Source organism: Syzygium oleosum, unplaced genomic scaffold, assembly GCF_021117445.2.
Source record: "Syzygium oleosum isolate NSW1041296 unplaced genomic scaffold, Sole_v2.1 Sole_v2.12, whole genome shotgun sequence".
NCBI classification, from domain to species: Eukaryota; Viridiplantae; Streptophyta; class Magnoliopsida; order Myrtales; family Myrtaceae; genus Syzygium; species Syzygium oleosum.
Window position 1 is genome coordinate 2,488,726 of NW_026607496.1, and position 14,582 is coordinate 2,503,307.

At 38.5% G+C, this 14,582-nt stretch overlaps 1 protein-coding gene across 1 annotated transcript; it reads left to right on the forward strand.

The window, feature by feature from the left end:
• Positions 1 to 7,875: 7,875 nt before the first annotated feature.
• Positions 7,876 to 13,099, forward strand: LOC115677179 (KH domain-containing protein At2g38610). Its single transcript, XM_030600277.2, has 7 exons — positions 7,876 to 8,124; positions 8,315 to 8,403; positions 9,319 to 9,464; positions 11,765 to 11,881; positions 11,991 to 12,107; positions 12,255 to 12,398; positions 12,558 to 13,099. Exons 1-7 carry the CDS (start codon positions 8,045 to 8,047, stop codon positions 12,702 to 12,704), a joined length of 840 nt encoding a protein of 279 aa, XP_030456137.1. The 5' UTR covers positions 7,876 to 8,044; the 3' UTR covers positions 12,705 to 13,099.
• The last annotated feature ends 1,483 nt before the right edge of the window (positions 13,100 to 14,582 follow it).

Below are 14,582 nucleotides of genomic sequence, written 5' to 3' on the forward strand. Positions count from 1 at the left end.
TTTGAAGGTAAATTATTCATTTTGAGGATTATAGATAGGAAGCAATTTACTGCCTAAGAAAGATATTAATTTGTGAAGTTCTCCTAGAATCAAAATTAATTTAAATATAATCAAATTAAATTATTGAAATCTCTAGATCTCGCAAGATGAATCATTTCATACTTTGTAACTTGAGGATGTTGCCACTAATAAATTATCCCACTTCAGTAAACTTACTCTAATAATTTTGGTGATTGATTTTTCATCACTAATAGTAATTGCCCTCCATACTTCGCAACTTGAGGATAGAATTCCTTAGAAATTATCCTACCATATCTTAATTTTCCTCAATAGGTTATACCTCCAATAAATTGCAATTTACCTGAATTTTTCGTAATCTCGACTGCACCTAGAGTCAATACTCTCTCTTTTCACATAGTAATTTTGCTATAGATTTTGTAATGTGAAATTCCTATCACTTAGTAATTACTCAATGATATAGTGATGTACCTTAAATTGTGGTAAAAGACCGAACTTATAATCAGTAATGGACCCTTTTTTTTTGGTCGACAGTAATTGACCTTAATAATCATCATTTACTATGTAAATGATGATTAGCAATCTACTTTTAGAGGTAGCAAATTTCGAGCAAGCAACCTAAAATTATTATAAATTTCTTTTGTCCTATTCTTAGTAAATTTACGTAAATGATGGGAGCGTTTCTTTTAAGTTAATCCTATTCATTAGTAATAATCCTTGATTATCGTGACTTTCCTTCGCTAATTGTGAAAATTTACACCCCTACTTAGGTAAACTTTCTTAAATGTCGATAAATTTTCTTTAAAATGGATCCTTTTTTTTACTATTTTAAATCCAATTGGCCGGATTCAATACGGAACGCGTCAAGCAAAACACCCGGATTTTTCCAAATTCAACAGGAGAGAATGGGCATTTCTATGACTTAGACCACGTTGACTCGTCAACCCTCCTATCCTTTTCCATTGAAGAACCGAATTGTTCTGGCATTTGTTTTGAATACACTCAGCACGGTATTTGAATTCGTCCTGTGGGCATGTCGAAGGACGGCTCGGACCCGTCGTCCCCGTCGGTTTAAATTGTTGCTGAAAAATCATCCGGTCGCTCTCGAGAGACATGTTTTCGCCGATTTCTTTTCTAATTACAGCAATACATTAATCTATTCACTATGTCATTCTTAGAACAAGTTTATATAATGGTTTTGCTTTTCTGCTCCACGTGAAGGAGGAGCTTTCAGCTTTGATTAGTACATATGCTCTTCAGCCACACACACACACACACACAAACACACAAAGTCCAAAGCTGGCTTTGCCCTGTTGCCGTGTTTGGGATTCTTTGTGCTTTGTGGTCTGCCTCACCACCTAATTTTGAATTCAATAGGAATCAGAATAGTATGGGTCAAGGCTTTGCATATGATGTGAGACCCATGCGCACTAATTGATTAGTGATTAGTGATTTAATCACCCACCATGCTCTATTATTTTTCTCTACTATTAGCTGTCTTAGACATGGAGATTTTTATGTTGGTGACCATCAATTTCGTGCTAATGGCACCAACTTGACATGCTAGTCAAGGCTGGACAAACGATACCTTCCCCACCATTGTTGTTCTTTTTTTTTTTTTAATGTTTGAATTGAATTTCAGCTTTTTGGCCCAAACCATGACCTCGTCCTGGCTTCGATTGGTGTTTTAAAAGGAAAAAAATAGGAGAGAATTAAATTAAAATGGGGCGTGATAAACCAATCGATACGGGCGAAAACTGATTCGGACAACCTTTTATATTAAAAAAAAAGGTGAAATGAAAGACGCGGGATTGAAAGTTATTTTCTCCCGGCTTTCTTTCAAGGTTTCAAGTTTTTTGGGATTTGAATATGACAAAACGAATTTTTCTTTGAAAGGAATTATGTCAATATCTAATTGAGTATATTTGTGATTTGAGTGGTGATGTGATGAGAGAGAGTAGCGAGTGATATTAAATTTGATAATAGGGTAAACTTGAAAAATTAAAAGCGAGACAAATGATAGTTTTGGCTCTCTTTTTTTTGGGTAAGTGAAGGAGCAGGGCCCGAAAATTACATCGTTAATTTCCTAATATAATTTTAATTTGATCCCCTAATAACAAAGGAAACAAACCTATCGATGGTCTATCTAATACATAATTATTGCCCGCATTGTTGGCTTGGATGACCTAATTTGCTAGCCAATCGCCACATGCATTTCCCCTCCTAAAATTATGGAGAATCAAATAATTGAGCATATTTTCCAATCCGAGAAATGAGTGTACCTCCAAAACGAAGCGATGGAGCTGATTCCAGAAGCTGATTTATGAACAATAGCACCTTACAAATGATTATTCAAGTCGGTGGGTCCATGTCATTGAAGAAGCAAACGTATTAGGTAAGCTAGTGAACAAGCCTTATTATGTCTAAGCTTTGTCTTTTTCTTGATCATTGAGCGGAAGGATTTGAATTAATATCGTCACCAAACGCTCCCATACACTCCAAAAAAAGAGAGAAAAAAAAATTCAAGAAAAGGCAAAGACATGCATCAACCAAGCTTGAGCTGGAGAGCTTGCAAAGCAAAGAGAAGGGGTTGGTGAGATGTCCGAAATGCTTCACAAGGTGACAAAAAATCAAAGGCATACCTGATGTGACCATATTAAATTCTGTCATGGATATGCTATGGTCTTGCTGACGTCATAATGTGTATCACCATGCGTGGCCCACTGTCTTCACAAGATTGGTAGAAAAATGTACATGAATAAATGCTCGTCTAGGTCTAATTCTAGACTAGATTCTGGACCCCTGTTCTTTATTCAGGGGAGCAAATTAATGAGCTTCTGCAGTCTAAAAATGTGTAAATCTTGGGAAGTCAAATCTGGTGTGGAGGCAAGTGATGAAACGAACTGGCCAAGGAGATTGTTGCCCGATTGATATATTTCGTTCCTTTTCTTTTGTGTCCGTGCTCTTGAATTACAAAACTGAAAGATAGATATTAGAAACCTCTTAGCATATTATGAATTTTGGTATGGACATTTTTCATTTTTCGATTGGTATTTAATAGATGCCAGGATTTTTCGGTGCTTCGAACTTTTGATAGTGATTTAGCTCACGGTAGATGATTGTCACTTTACACCACTGAGGTGATTGGTCTGGTAATAACTAGGTCATCTATTTTCCTTGAGGTTACAGGTACGATTCATGTGAACAATTTGTGAGTAGCTCGTTAACTGCGACATACTTCATGCGAGGAGACTTACTGACAATCAGCAATTTGGTGGAGCTGCAGCAATGGGATTGCCCCACCTCCGATTTTCAAGTCACAGGTGGTGCAAAGTAATTGTAACTCTTATCGTAACGGCCGGAAATGGTCACTAGGGCTAGTCACCTCTCCCCTTTCTTTTAATGCATTAAAAAAAGACAGCCGTTACTTCTTAATTTTCGCCAGAATAAACGAGGGTTTACTTTTCCTTTTTCCTTTATGACAAAAAGAATAAAAAAAAGGAAAACCTTTACTTTTCACATGAACCCAAACACTCTTTTCCTTTCACTTTCTATTACATATGTTGTGACGTAGATGCCAGGATTTCTAGAAATTGATATGCTCATGATATATTGACACTATTAAAAAAAATTAAGAGGACGGTTTTTTCGGAATTGTTTTAGATTAATTTTTTTATTCATTTATATGATATCCTAAACTAAACCAGGAGCTCTATGGAAATTGTTAATTATTAATTAACCATATAATATCACGCCTATCATAATCTAATCTATGCTATTTCATAAAATAAGAAACACCTTCTATTTCCTAGGGATCCGTTTTTGTCTTTCCAAATATATCCTCAATTAATTATCTTGTGAATATTCTACAAATGGCAAAACATGTAAATCAATAAAATCCAGTCAACCTCTCAATTACTTCAATTTTGAATTTTGAATCTTTTCTACCTTGGATACAACCTTACAGCGAATTTCAATTTTGGAATTTTTTTCTCTTTTCAAATGTATGGCTTTAATTTCTTGATGTTACACCAATAATTTCCTTTTCATTAATCGACAATTAATATGTTTCGAAATAAGGCGGTTTTTTCTAAAATCTTTTAAATGTCGATTTTTTTTTAGTACGTGGAACGTGTAGGACATATCAAGTCAATCTCAAGGCGGGTCACCCTTTGGAAAAGCATTCGAATGGGAATTCTTGGTATCGTGTTAATCCACGCAATTTTGCACCGTTTTAAATCAAGTATGACTATTCAATAAACCAAATTGTTCATAAATAAATATTGATTAATGAGGTTGTGGCTATAAATAAAGGTAGTTAACATTTCAAGATAGAAATATTTCACGAATCACCAAAAACACTTAAGCACTTTGGATTATTCGGTAATCATAGGATGTCGCTTCTAGGTCTTGAGCAGGTGATATCCCAAGGCATAGTTGGAGGTAATATGTCAGAATCCACAAATTGCATGCAAACTGCTTTGGGTCGGGACAACATACAGGGGTCAACTGCCCGAAGTTAGGCCGGTTTGTCGGAACTTGCAAAATATTCCGTGGATCTACAAGTAGTCGGATCTCTACGTTCATGCGGCGGGTAACATAAAAAAAAAAAAACCTCTGAAAAAGAAGGGAGGGGAAAACAACAAAGAAGGTAAAAGTTAGCACACCGACATGGGCTCACGTTTGTCGAATGTCTTGTCCATTTAGCTCTCATACCAAACATGGGCTCGTGTTTGTCTCGTCATTTGGCCCGCCAAGCATTAGCTCAAAAGGTTGGTTTGCTTAGGCATAGGTTGCTTTTTTCATAAAGTTAGTGCTTGGTAATATGCACTGATGTTAGGGAGGATTCGTGTGAAGAAATGGGAAAATTGTCCAAAAAGTCCTAAATTTACTGTACGACGGCAAATTCAGTCCTAAACCTTTCAATTGTGCCAATTTAGTCATAAACCTTTTGATGATTTGCTAATTTAGTCCTAAACTTGTAATGATTTACCAATGTAGTCCTTCGGCGATTTCCGGCCAATATTACCTGGAAAGACTACACTGACAAATCGTTAAAAAGGTTTATGACTAAATTCGCAAATTGTCAAAAGGTATATGACTAAATTAGCATAGCTGATCGACCAAAAATAAAAAGATTGACATAGTTGAAAAGTTTGTGACTGAATTGATTGATGTACAATAGGTTTAAGACTAAATTGGCACAGTTGAAAGGTTTAGGATTGAATTGGCTGCCGTACAATAGGTTTAGTACTTTTTGGACAATTATCCATGTAAAAGTACATTCACAAGACTCCGATCAAGCGTCCTCATCGACAAAACGGGATTATTGCGACGATAACGATGTATGTACCCCAAATGAAATGAAATTAAATAGATGGATGCATCAGATAGGCGGCGGCGCTACATGATAGCAAGTAGGGTCGAGCGCGCGCACCGAACTGGAAAATTTCCATGACCTTGGTATATGCTTCTATTACTCATAAATGATCTCGAGCGTAACCATGTCTTTGCCCGTGATGAAACCAAAATCCAATGGCTACAATCTCACCGTTCTAATCGTGAAAATGATGATTTGGATTTTCATGGCGATGGCTACTATTGTTGGGCCTTTTGATTTTGATGTCGATGATTTGATTTGCCTGGTTTTTCTTCGGTTTTTATTAATTAGGGTGGGGGCACAATGATGTTGTTAGTAGACATATTGCGAAAGCATAATTAAATATATATATATAAATTCTATTGTATTTCATCAATGAAATCGAAAAATTGTACCGTCGATGAAACGGGAAAAATTTACCTTGAAGATTGAATACCCTGAACATTTTATACAAAGTTCAATCGAATCCTAAACTCTTCTTTTTTTGTGCGACGCCAATGCGGGTTTAGTTCCTTGTTATAAATTACAACGTAGTTCTTATGATCATTATCTATATATTTTTTCCCCTAAATGGGAGTGAATGTTTGTTTTTCTATTTTTGCTATTATTCTTATAGTATGTATGACTGTTGGAGCCAATTGAATTTCCCTAAGACCTACTATATCTTGTTGACATTAAAGGAAATGTAAATTTCCACAAAACTTTTACATTGGGGTCGAACGTTGATTGTCTGGCCCAAAGTGAGCAATAATTCGTGGTTCCAAATTTAGCCAACAAAGAGGTAAAATGCATAGTTTCGAATGAAATTAATGCTGCTTTTGTTTCAGGAAAAACTTCGTCACAAAAGGAAAATACATTTTGGAAAAGTATTTTTCCCTTTTCAAGTTAGGAAAATTTTCCAATTTTAAGCCTGCATAATTTTTTTGATCGTAATTTTCCGTTGACTGATCATTTTCAGTAAACCAAACATGTAACAAATCCAAAAAATCAATTCACCAAAAATTCTTTTACTCGAACAAATACACCCGTAAGATAAAATTACGAGGTGGAAGAGCAATAGAATTGAATAGCTTCCACAGGACTTATAGTTCACACGTAAATCCTTTCTACCAGAGTAATATAATGGTAGCCAGTACGCACCTATGTTAATAATATAGGGAACAAAAATTGTACGATACAAGATACGGATGGATATATACCGTCAATTTTCTTAAAAATAGGTGTCAAAAATCCGAAATTACTCTAATAATACATAGGAATGATGTTATCGTGAGTTTATACTAATTACATAATAAACAAGAAAACCTTAAATATAGAAAGCGGGTCATTCAAATTACAAGATACTACAGAAACCTCGTATCTAATAATTGAATTGCACCGCTATTTCTTGCTATATGAGGAGAAAGCAAAAGAAAACGAGATTTGTAATATCTCAGGATGTAATCATAAGTCTGACCTATATATAATAAACGATATGTCACGTCATTAATTTGACTAATGGAAAAGAATGTTCTGTCAAACCGAGAATCGAACTACTCCCTTCGGAAGCATAACACGTCGCGTGTTTTGTACGCGCGCGCGCCGCGTTACACTTCGAAAGGAACGGCTCCATAAGTTCTGCAAAGTTTTCGGGAGGTGGGAATTTCATCGGTAACGCGTACGCGCGCGTTAACACGAGTAAAAAAAGTACCGAGTATTTTTACTAACAACAAGCTCTACCGCTAGTATAATTCTCGGTAAAAAGAAAAAAACACAGGGGGAGCGCAGCTAAAACGGCGTCGTTTCGGGGAGAGGAGGTGGGGATTGGAAGGGAAGTGGTATAGGATCCGGTGACGCTCCAGCTAAGTTGGGGTTGGCGACATCATTGGCCACGGGCCTCGTTGCTTCTCTTGGGGCCTCTTTGATTCGATGCATGCTGAACACGTGCCTCCTCCTCCTCCTCTTCGGAACAGTAAAAAAAAAAGAGGAGGCAAGTAAAAAACAGAAAATTAAACGCTGCACTTCTCACGCACGCACGCACGCACGCACAAGCTTGGGACGCTGTAAAAACGTTTTTTTTTTTTTGTCTGAATTTCCAGGTGCAATTTCTTTACCTCCTCGGTGGTGAAGGATATTCATTCTGACAAAATTTCGGAATTCTTTTGGGGGCGGGTTCTTGAGAACTCCGTGCCCCTTTTATGACATGGGTCTTGGAGGGAAAAAAGGGCAGGTAAAAAAGAGGATTATAACGTCGGTTATGTTAGGTGATTAATGAGCTTTGGTCGGCCAGTTTTTACAGTTTTTTTGAGGTGGTGTGGGGGAGGAGCTGGGACAAAATGTAAATTTTTTACTGGGGCCTGGCTTCCTCCTTTCCTGCGAGAAATACAGGGACCTGTTGTCGACGACTCTCGTGTCCGTTTTCTTTTGGGTAATTTTTCATTTTTCCTCGCCCCTCTATATTTCCGGGGGTTTCCTTCGCCTTACGATTTACAGTCCTCCTTTATTGATGGCGCTGTGTCGCCCTTTTCTCTTTTGCTGCTGCGGCAACAACAACTAAAACCCTTTTCAGGCACCGCCCCTTTTCCTCTGTTCTGGCTTCTGAATCTTCTTCTTCTTCTTCCTCTTCCTCTTCTTCTTCTTCCTACTCCTCCTCCGCAGATTAGGAGCATGTCGGGCTTGTACAACCCCAACTACTCGCCTGCGCGAGCTGCGTCTCCGCAGATTAGGAGCACCCCGGATGTGGATAGGTGAGTCCTTCTCTCTCCGAAGTGGGAACTTACCCATCGGTTTCGTCAATAGGATTTAACCCGTGGCGGCAGCGAAAAGATGCAATCTTGACCGCGTTCTTGCAGCGTCTCGTGGCTGCTTCCAGTTGTAGTTTGTTAGCTTTGGTGGTTTCTTGGGTCTTGATCTGTGGCGGGTTTGTGAACTGTGTAGTCAGTACCTGACGGAGCTGCTAGCAGAGCATCAAAAGCTTGGACCTTTCGTACAAGTCCTTCCCATATGTAGCCGACTACTAAATCAAGGTTGTTTTCTCTCTCTCTCCCTGCTTTGGATCTTGTTTTCTGTTCTTGATGTGTTTTGGTGTCTGTTTCTTTCCGTTCTTGATGCCGTATCCTCTTGCCGCTGGGCATGTGAATCCGTTCCTTCTAATGATTTTGATATCTTTGCGTTGTTTCTGTGTCTCCGCAGATTAATTCTCACATTACTTTTGCATCTATGTCCGTTAATTTCTTAACCATCTTTCTCTGTGGATCGTTTTGAGCTATTGACAGTACTGTCGGTGGCGGTGGTACTACCACTTGTGGTTGACTGCCGATGTAATGGGCATGTGATAATAATAATTCTAGGAATAGATAGGTCCTACATTTACGGCCGCCTCCGCAGTGTACAGCATGTGGACTTTGTGTGCCTAGTTGGAAGGAGGAGAGGGCAATGACAAAGCTGGGTTTGGGTTAAAATTCTGCGAGACATCGTCTTAGCGGGTTGATTCGCCACCCTGGTAATTCAAATTAGCTTAGCGCTCTTTAGATCGAATGACTTGTGTGATGTTATCCGATGTGTATGGCAGAAGTCCTACCAGCGCCGTTGAACTCTTAAGAATATCTGTTATTGAATGTCACCTCGAGGGATATGTTGTCTAATGTTTGAAAGGTATCCTCTTGTGTCGACATAATTGGACTGGTGTTTTGAATTGTCTTTTAAAGGTTATCGATTGACATTTCATCCTAGAATTTTTGTGTGATCGGTCTTGCCTAACTGTCCTTATATATTTTGCCCTTCATTTCGTCGAGTAAAGCCTTACATATGAGTCACAGTTCAGTGTTCCTCTCGAAACGACTGAATCACTCTATTTTTCTTGGAGTCAAAGTCTTTCATTGCACTGCGGATTTGTTTATTGCCATTCCATTTCCCATATGGGTATTGCCTTCTGTATGCAGAGATACTGCGGGTATCTGGAATGATGTCAAACCAAGGTTACAGTGACTTTGACAGACTACGGTATAGAAGCCCTAGTCCCATGGCATCTTCAAACATGAGTGTTGGAGGGACGGGTTTAAGTGGCTGGAACAGTATTACTCAGGAGGTATGTGTACTTCAATACTTGGCCTCACATTGTCATCGAGATGCATTTATCCCGGTTGTCCTTTCTGTTTTGCCAACTTTGAAGTGGTGAAGATTATCTTTCTCTGTCCACACTTCTTTTGTAAGTGGATTTCTTGGAAGCTTGAAATATATGTAATCGTCATCACATGTTTGTTTAAGAAGTTTGGCTGTGAATTCTCTGTTTGAGTTGGAAACTCGGTCTATTTTTCTGATGTTTATTGGTGGGGTGTATGTGTTATATGTGGCCAAAGAAGGCTAAGAAAGACTTGTAATCCCTGGAGGCAGACGAGAAAACTTCGTTGAACAATGAGAATGTCTAATTGCCTCAGTGAATTACTTATGTTCCGTGAGAGAATATACTGAAATTTTTTTGCCGCTATCAGTGTCTGACTTTCTGTGATTTCATACTTAACCAAAACATGTAGCAGGTAATAGCCAACTTCCCTTCGCATAGTTGTTGGACTACGTATATTGTTTTCATCTTTAATCTGTGAATATCCTATGACTTACCATTTCTAAGATGCAAAGCCTCCTACTAACTTTTACCAGAGATCTATGTAGATAATTTTTGAGAGTTTGGAAAATTATAAAGATTTAAAGAAGGATTCTGATACCTGCAGAGAGTCTCTTGTTGGCCATTGGATGGTAATCTAGTCCTTTGGGGTTTTGTCTGCACCCTCCAATAAGAGAAATCCACTAGGAGAGTGTTCTTTGCTGCTTGAAATTTTGAAGAGCTTGTTATCTGTAATTTAAGAAGACCTATAAATCCTTTTCTGAATAGTTAGCAAAGGGCCGATTATTATGGTATTATACCATATTATTAAGCATCAATGTATCAATCTGATGCTGATGCAGACCAAGATATCGCTCGAATGCTATGATTGTGAATTCTTACTAAGAAGTTTTGGCAGAAGCTTTTCAGTGAGTTGGAGAAAGTACTTTGATCTGTGACATTACTGTGTTTCCTGTCCGATCAGAGCATTGTTTTTCGGCTGCTCATATTGCCACATAATTTATATTTACTATCAAATCGACAAAAGCAGGTATAGAAGTCTTTACATGCTGAGAGGTGTGGCTGTATGGATCACCTAATACTCTTTGACCTGCTATTAGCATTGTCTAATATCAACTGTCGTTGTGATTTTCCTTGAGCAATTGTATGAGTTGTGAAATTTTGATGTTGCCCATTACGTGGGCTGACATTCAGCTTACTAGTTGACTGCGTGTGATGGTGCAACAGGGGAAGCAAATTGAGGTTTATATATTTTTAAGGAAAATCAAGTCATAGTGAGGGCTGGAGTTTAGATCTAGCACTCTTGAATGTTATGCAAAAGGGAAGGCTGCAGTGATTTGAGTACTTGGTCTTCAGAAATTTTAACCTTCGTACCCTCCATAGTGATATTGGACTAGTGACCTTGTGAAAGGAGATTCATTGCATGATTGAACAACTCAAAGGCATTGCTTATGAGAGGGCTCACTTAATTCAGACTTATGGTTTCTTATTTGATTTTCCTGATATTGAAGGACACGTGTACAAGAATGGCCCGACAAGTGTGAATCTTCTCAATAAAGTATTATCTGTCCTCCTTTTCTGCTTACTATGAATTTGTTGTCATATGTCTAAATGTTGAGCCTCAATACTGATGTTACATACCTGCTTATACCATTAATCACTGTTTGTCAATCAATTGTTATCCTGATATGACATGGGGTTTTATCAAAAATTTATTTTTAAAACGTGCCTTGGAATTGAGAAGAAAACAACTAGCTATATTTAGTGCCTGAAAGGTATTTAGCAGGACCCTTTTCCTCTAATGGGTTCAAAAGGACATCCTGCATGCTCAATTGTAGATTGTTTCCTTTTTATTACTTTTTCTTGTTTTGTTTAGCTTAGAGCATCATTTATGCTCCGGTAATGATTCGGGCATAGTTTCGCTTGATACTTTGGGAGGATTTGGGCAATAGAACCGGGTCTTTTTGAGAAAAATTTTCAGAAAGAATTATTCAAAGTTGAGATGCTGAAAGGTCTTTCATTTCACTTACCAAATTTGAAATGAGCCCTTAATTTTGCCTTTTTGGGCACTTTGTAGAACTGTCTTGTTGAAGCTGTTTTAGACATTTGCTTCTAAGTCCTAGCGGTGGTTATGATTCAGCTTTAGTTTCCACTGGCATAGGAATTTGCTGATCAATCCCATGATCACCACTGTTCCTGTAATCGTGAACCAGCTCCCTCCTTCCAGTTAGATTTGACATGACACAAGATGTTCTGCTTTGTCACAGAGATTGAGTGGACACCCTGGAATGACAATGGATTGGCAAGGCACACCTGCAAGCCCTAGTTCGTACACTGTAAAGAGGATTTTGCGCCTGGAGATTCCAGTGGATCTTTATCCAAATGTAAGATTTATATATGAAAACTGGACCGGTATTTTGCCATATTAAAGATTGAATGCACACTCTAAAATTGACAAAAGTTGCTGACTTTTCTGTTGCTCGGGTCTTTCAGTTTAATTTTGTCGGGCGGCTTCTTGGCCCTAGAGGCAATTCGCTTAAGCGGGTTGAAGTGACAACGGGCTGCCGTGTGTACATCAGAGGGAAGGGTTCTATCAAGGATCCGGACAAGGTACTGCTATTCATTGACGTGACTCCATGAAGTGCTAAAACTCAGGATGATTTCACTAGAGCTGAAGGAATATTATATCATGGTGGATTTCTGACATCGGAAAATTGCCCTCTTTATAATTACTTTGTTTGCTTTTACATCCTCAAGGAAGAGAAGCTAAGGGGAAGACCAGGCTATGAGCACCTGAATGACCCACTCCACATTTTAATTGAAGCTGATCTACCAGCCAATATCGTTGACTTAAGGTTGAGACAGGCTCAGGAAATTATCGAGGAACTGCTTAAACCCGTGGTAGCGTATCGATCTCTTCCATTTAGTGTCATGTGGCCTTTGACTTTCTTAATAATGTGTTATTATTGTTAGTTTCACATTCGCATCACACATCATCATGTAGACAAGCTCCGGACATTTGTTTGGTGCTGTTTGTGAGTTTGAAATTGTCACTTGCAGGATGAGTCCCAGGACTATATTAAGAGGCAGCAATTGCGTGAGTTAGCAATGCTAAACTCGAACTTCAGAGAAGACAGTCCTGGGCCGAGCGGTAGCATCTCTCCTTTCAATTCCAGTGGCATGAAACGTGCGAAAACGGGACGCTGAGAATCCATAGAAGGTCGTTCCTGATGGTTTCTACCTGCTTACAAGATTCGTGGCTGAATACACTTCTAAGGTACATAACAGTTCAGCACAAGTACGAAAAGCATAGGCTAACGGTTCTTTATGGTGAGCTGCTGGTGTTCTCCTAAAGATTTTAGTTATTCGTTTTGGTCCGGGGGGTTTTTTATTATTTGAACCACAGGCGAACGATAAATACAGAAAAAAAAAAACATAAAAAAGGAGAAGTATATAGTCTATATTGTTTGTGGCTTTTAGTGTAGGCTCTTTGAGGTCAGTTTTTTTCCTTGTAAACCCATTCATTGGATTTATTCTTGTATTAGACACCGATATCGCGCATTGTGGGTTAATATATGGTATTGAAATTGTTGTCCTAACAACGATAGCGCTTGTTGTGCACTTCTAAACTTAGTGCACTCCTATTTGGTTCAATATTGTGCTTGAATAGAGATGAATAAAGGGGGCTAAGTTGCTGTAAGACTTGTGAAGACCGTCTAAAAAGCATTTAAAATCTTTTGACCCTACAAAAAAGGCATCCGAGTCTTTTGGCATGTTGGCTTTTTGGGAGGCCAGAGATCACTGTCAGGGGGATTCTTTGGTTCTGACCCGTTTCTGGGTGGTGGCATTATTCAATCACTTGAAAACATTGAAGCTTTGTCAACTACCCAAGAAACAATAAATAAAGTTTGCTAAGACAACAAGGAAGGCCCGACAACAAAAAAAGAAGGAAAAAGAAAAAGAGCCTGCATTGCTGCATTGCACAAGGGCCACAGAAAGATATTCCATTTATTGTTCTGCACATGCAAGAGTATCTTAATTCCCGGGGAATCCTATGTAGGGTGCATGGCTTTGACTGTTTGCTGTCCCTAAGGAAAACAAATTTGAAAGTATTCAACATCTGTCACCTTGTGATAATGCCAAACTGTTGCTGCACAAATATTATTCGGTGAATTGGTTGATTATATAGAGTATGTTTTCATATGATTTCTTTTCTGTCTGCAACTGGGCAGAAACAGCCTGCCCTTTGATTCAGGTGCTAATATGCCACTGATGGAATAACTATGTGTGTATGTAAACATGTATAGATGTGCTTTTTGTCAGCTTCTATTAAAATCTGATGTGCCTCCAACTTACACTAGAGTTCATAATTGCTCCTTTTGAGGCATCTTGAGAATGATAGAAAAATGTTGGAAAGGCTGGCATTTCGATCTCTTCTAGAGAAAAGGGATCTGCTTTAATTAAACTTATGTAGTCTGATTATTATGACTTTACTATAAAGATTTGTGAGTTGCATAAGAGTGGGAAGATTCTCTTTAACTTTTGATAGAATATCATGCACACGTGCAGCCTGTGCTGAGGAAATTGTTTGATTGAAGAGTTGGACAAACCGTTGATTAGGGTAGTTTGCATTTTCCGTTTAAGTTATGCCGACTTGTACGTCGGCAAAGGAAGGACTTATCAAGCTCTATACCGAGCTGATATATCTCGAAAACGAGCCCGCTTGAATTGGTGGGCACCTAAGAAAAACAGAAAACGGAAAAATTTACTTTGCGAGACCGAGCTGTGTGGTCAAAATGTCGTCGGAGATCGCCCATGCCATGCCGCTATCTTCGCTACCGTCACACGACACCATCGAAAGGTTTAGATACCCTGTGTGCACGAGCAGATTTTCGGTCTGAATTGTAGGTCCGAAAATCCTCCTCCATGGATCTTTACTTCTTTCTTTCTAACTTACTAGTAATGTAGACTTTGATTACATTCCCGCCTTATCCTTGTGCTTGCTCTCGTGATTAGTCAGTTTAAAATTTGTCAATCCCTGGAATAATTATAAAAATAATATTAAATTTATTGTACGGATATCAA

What these genes read in the sequence shown, in the direction of transcription:
- LOC115677179 (XM_030600277.2), top strand. Translation starts at nt 8,045, where the DNA reads ATGTCGGGCTTGTACAACCCCAACTACTCGCCTGCGCGAGCTGCGTCT. An exon ending in AGCACCCCGGATGTGGATAG is followed by an intron (nt 8,125 to 8,314) that starts GTGAGTCCTTCT and finishes TGAACTGTGTAG; the next exon opens with TCAGTACCTGACGGAGCTGC. An exon ending in CTATCAAGGATCCGGACAAG is followed by an intron (nt 12,108 to 12,254) that starts GTACTGCTATTC and finishes TACATCCTCAAG; the next exon opens with GAAGAGAAGCTAAGGGGAAG.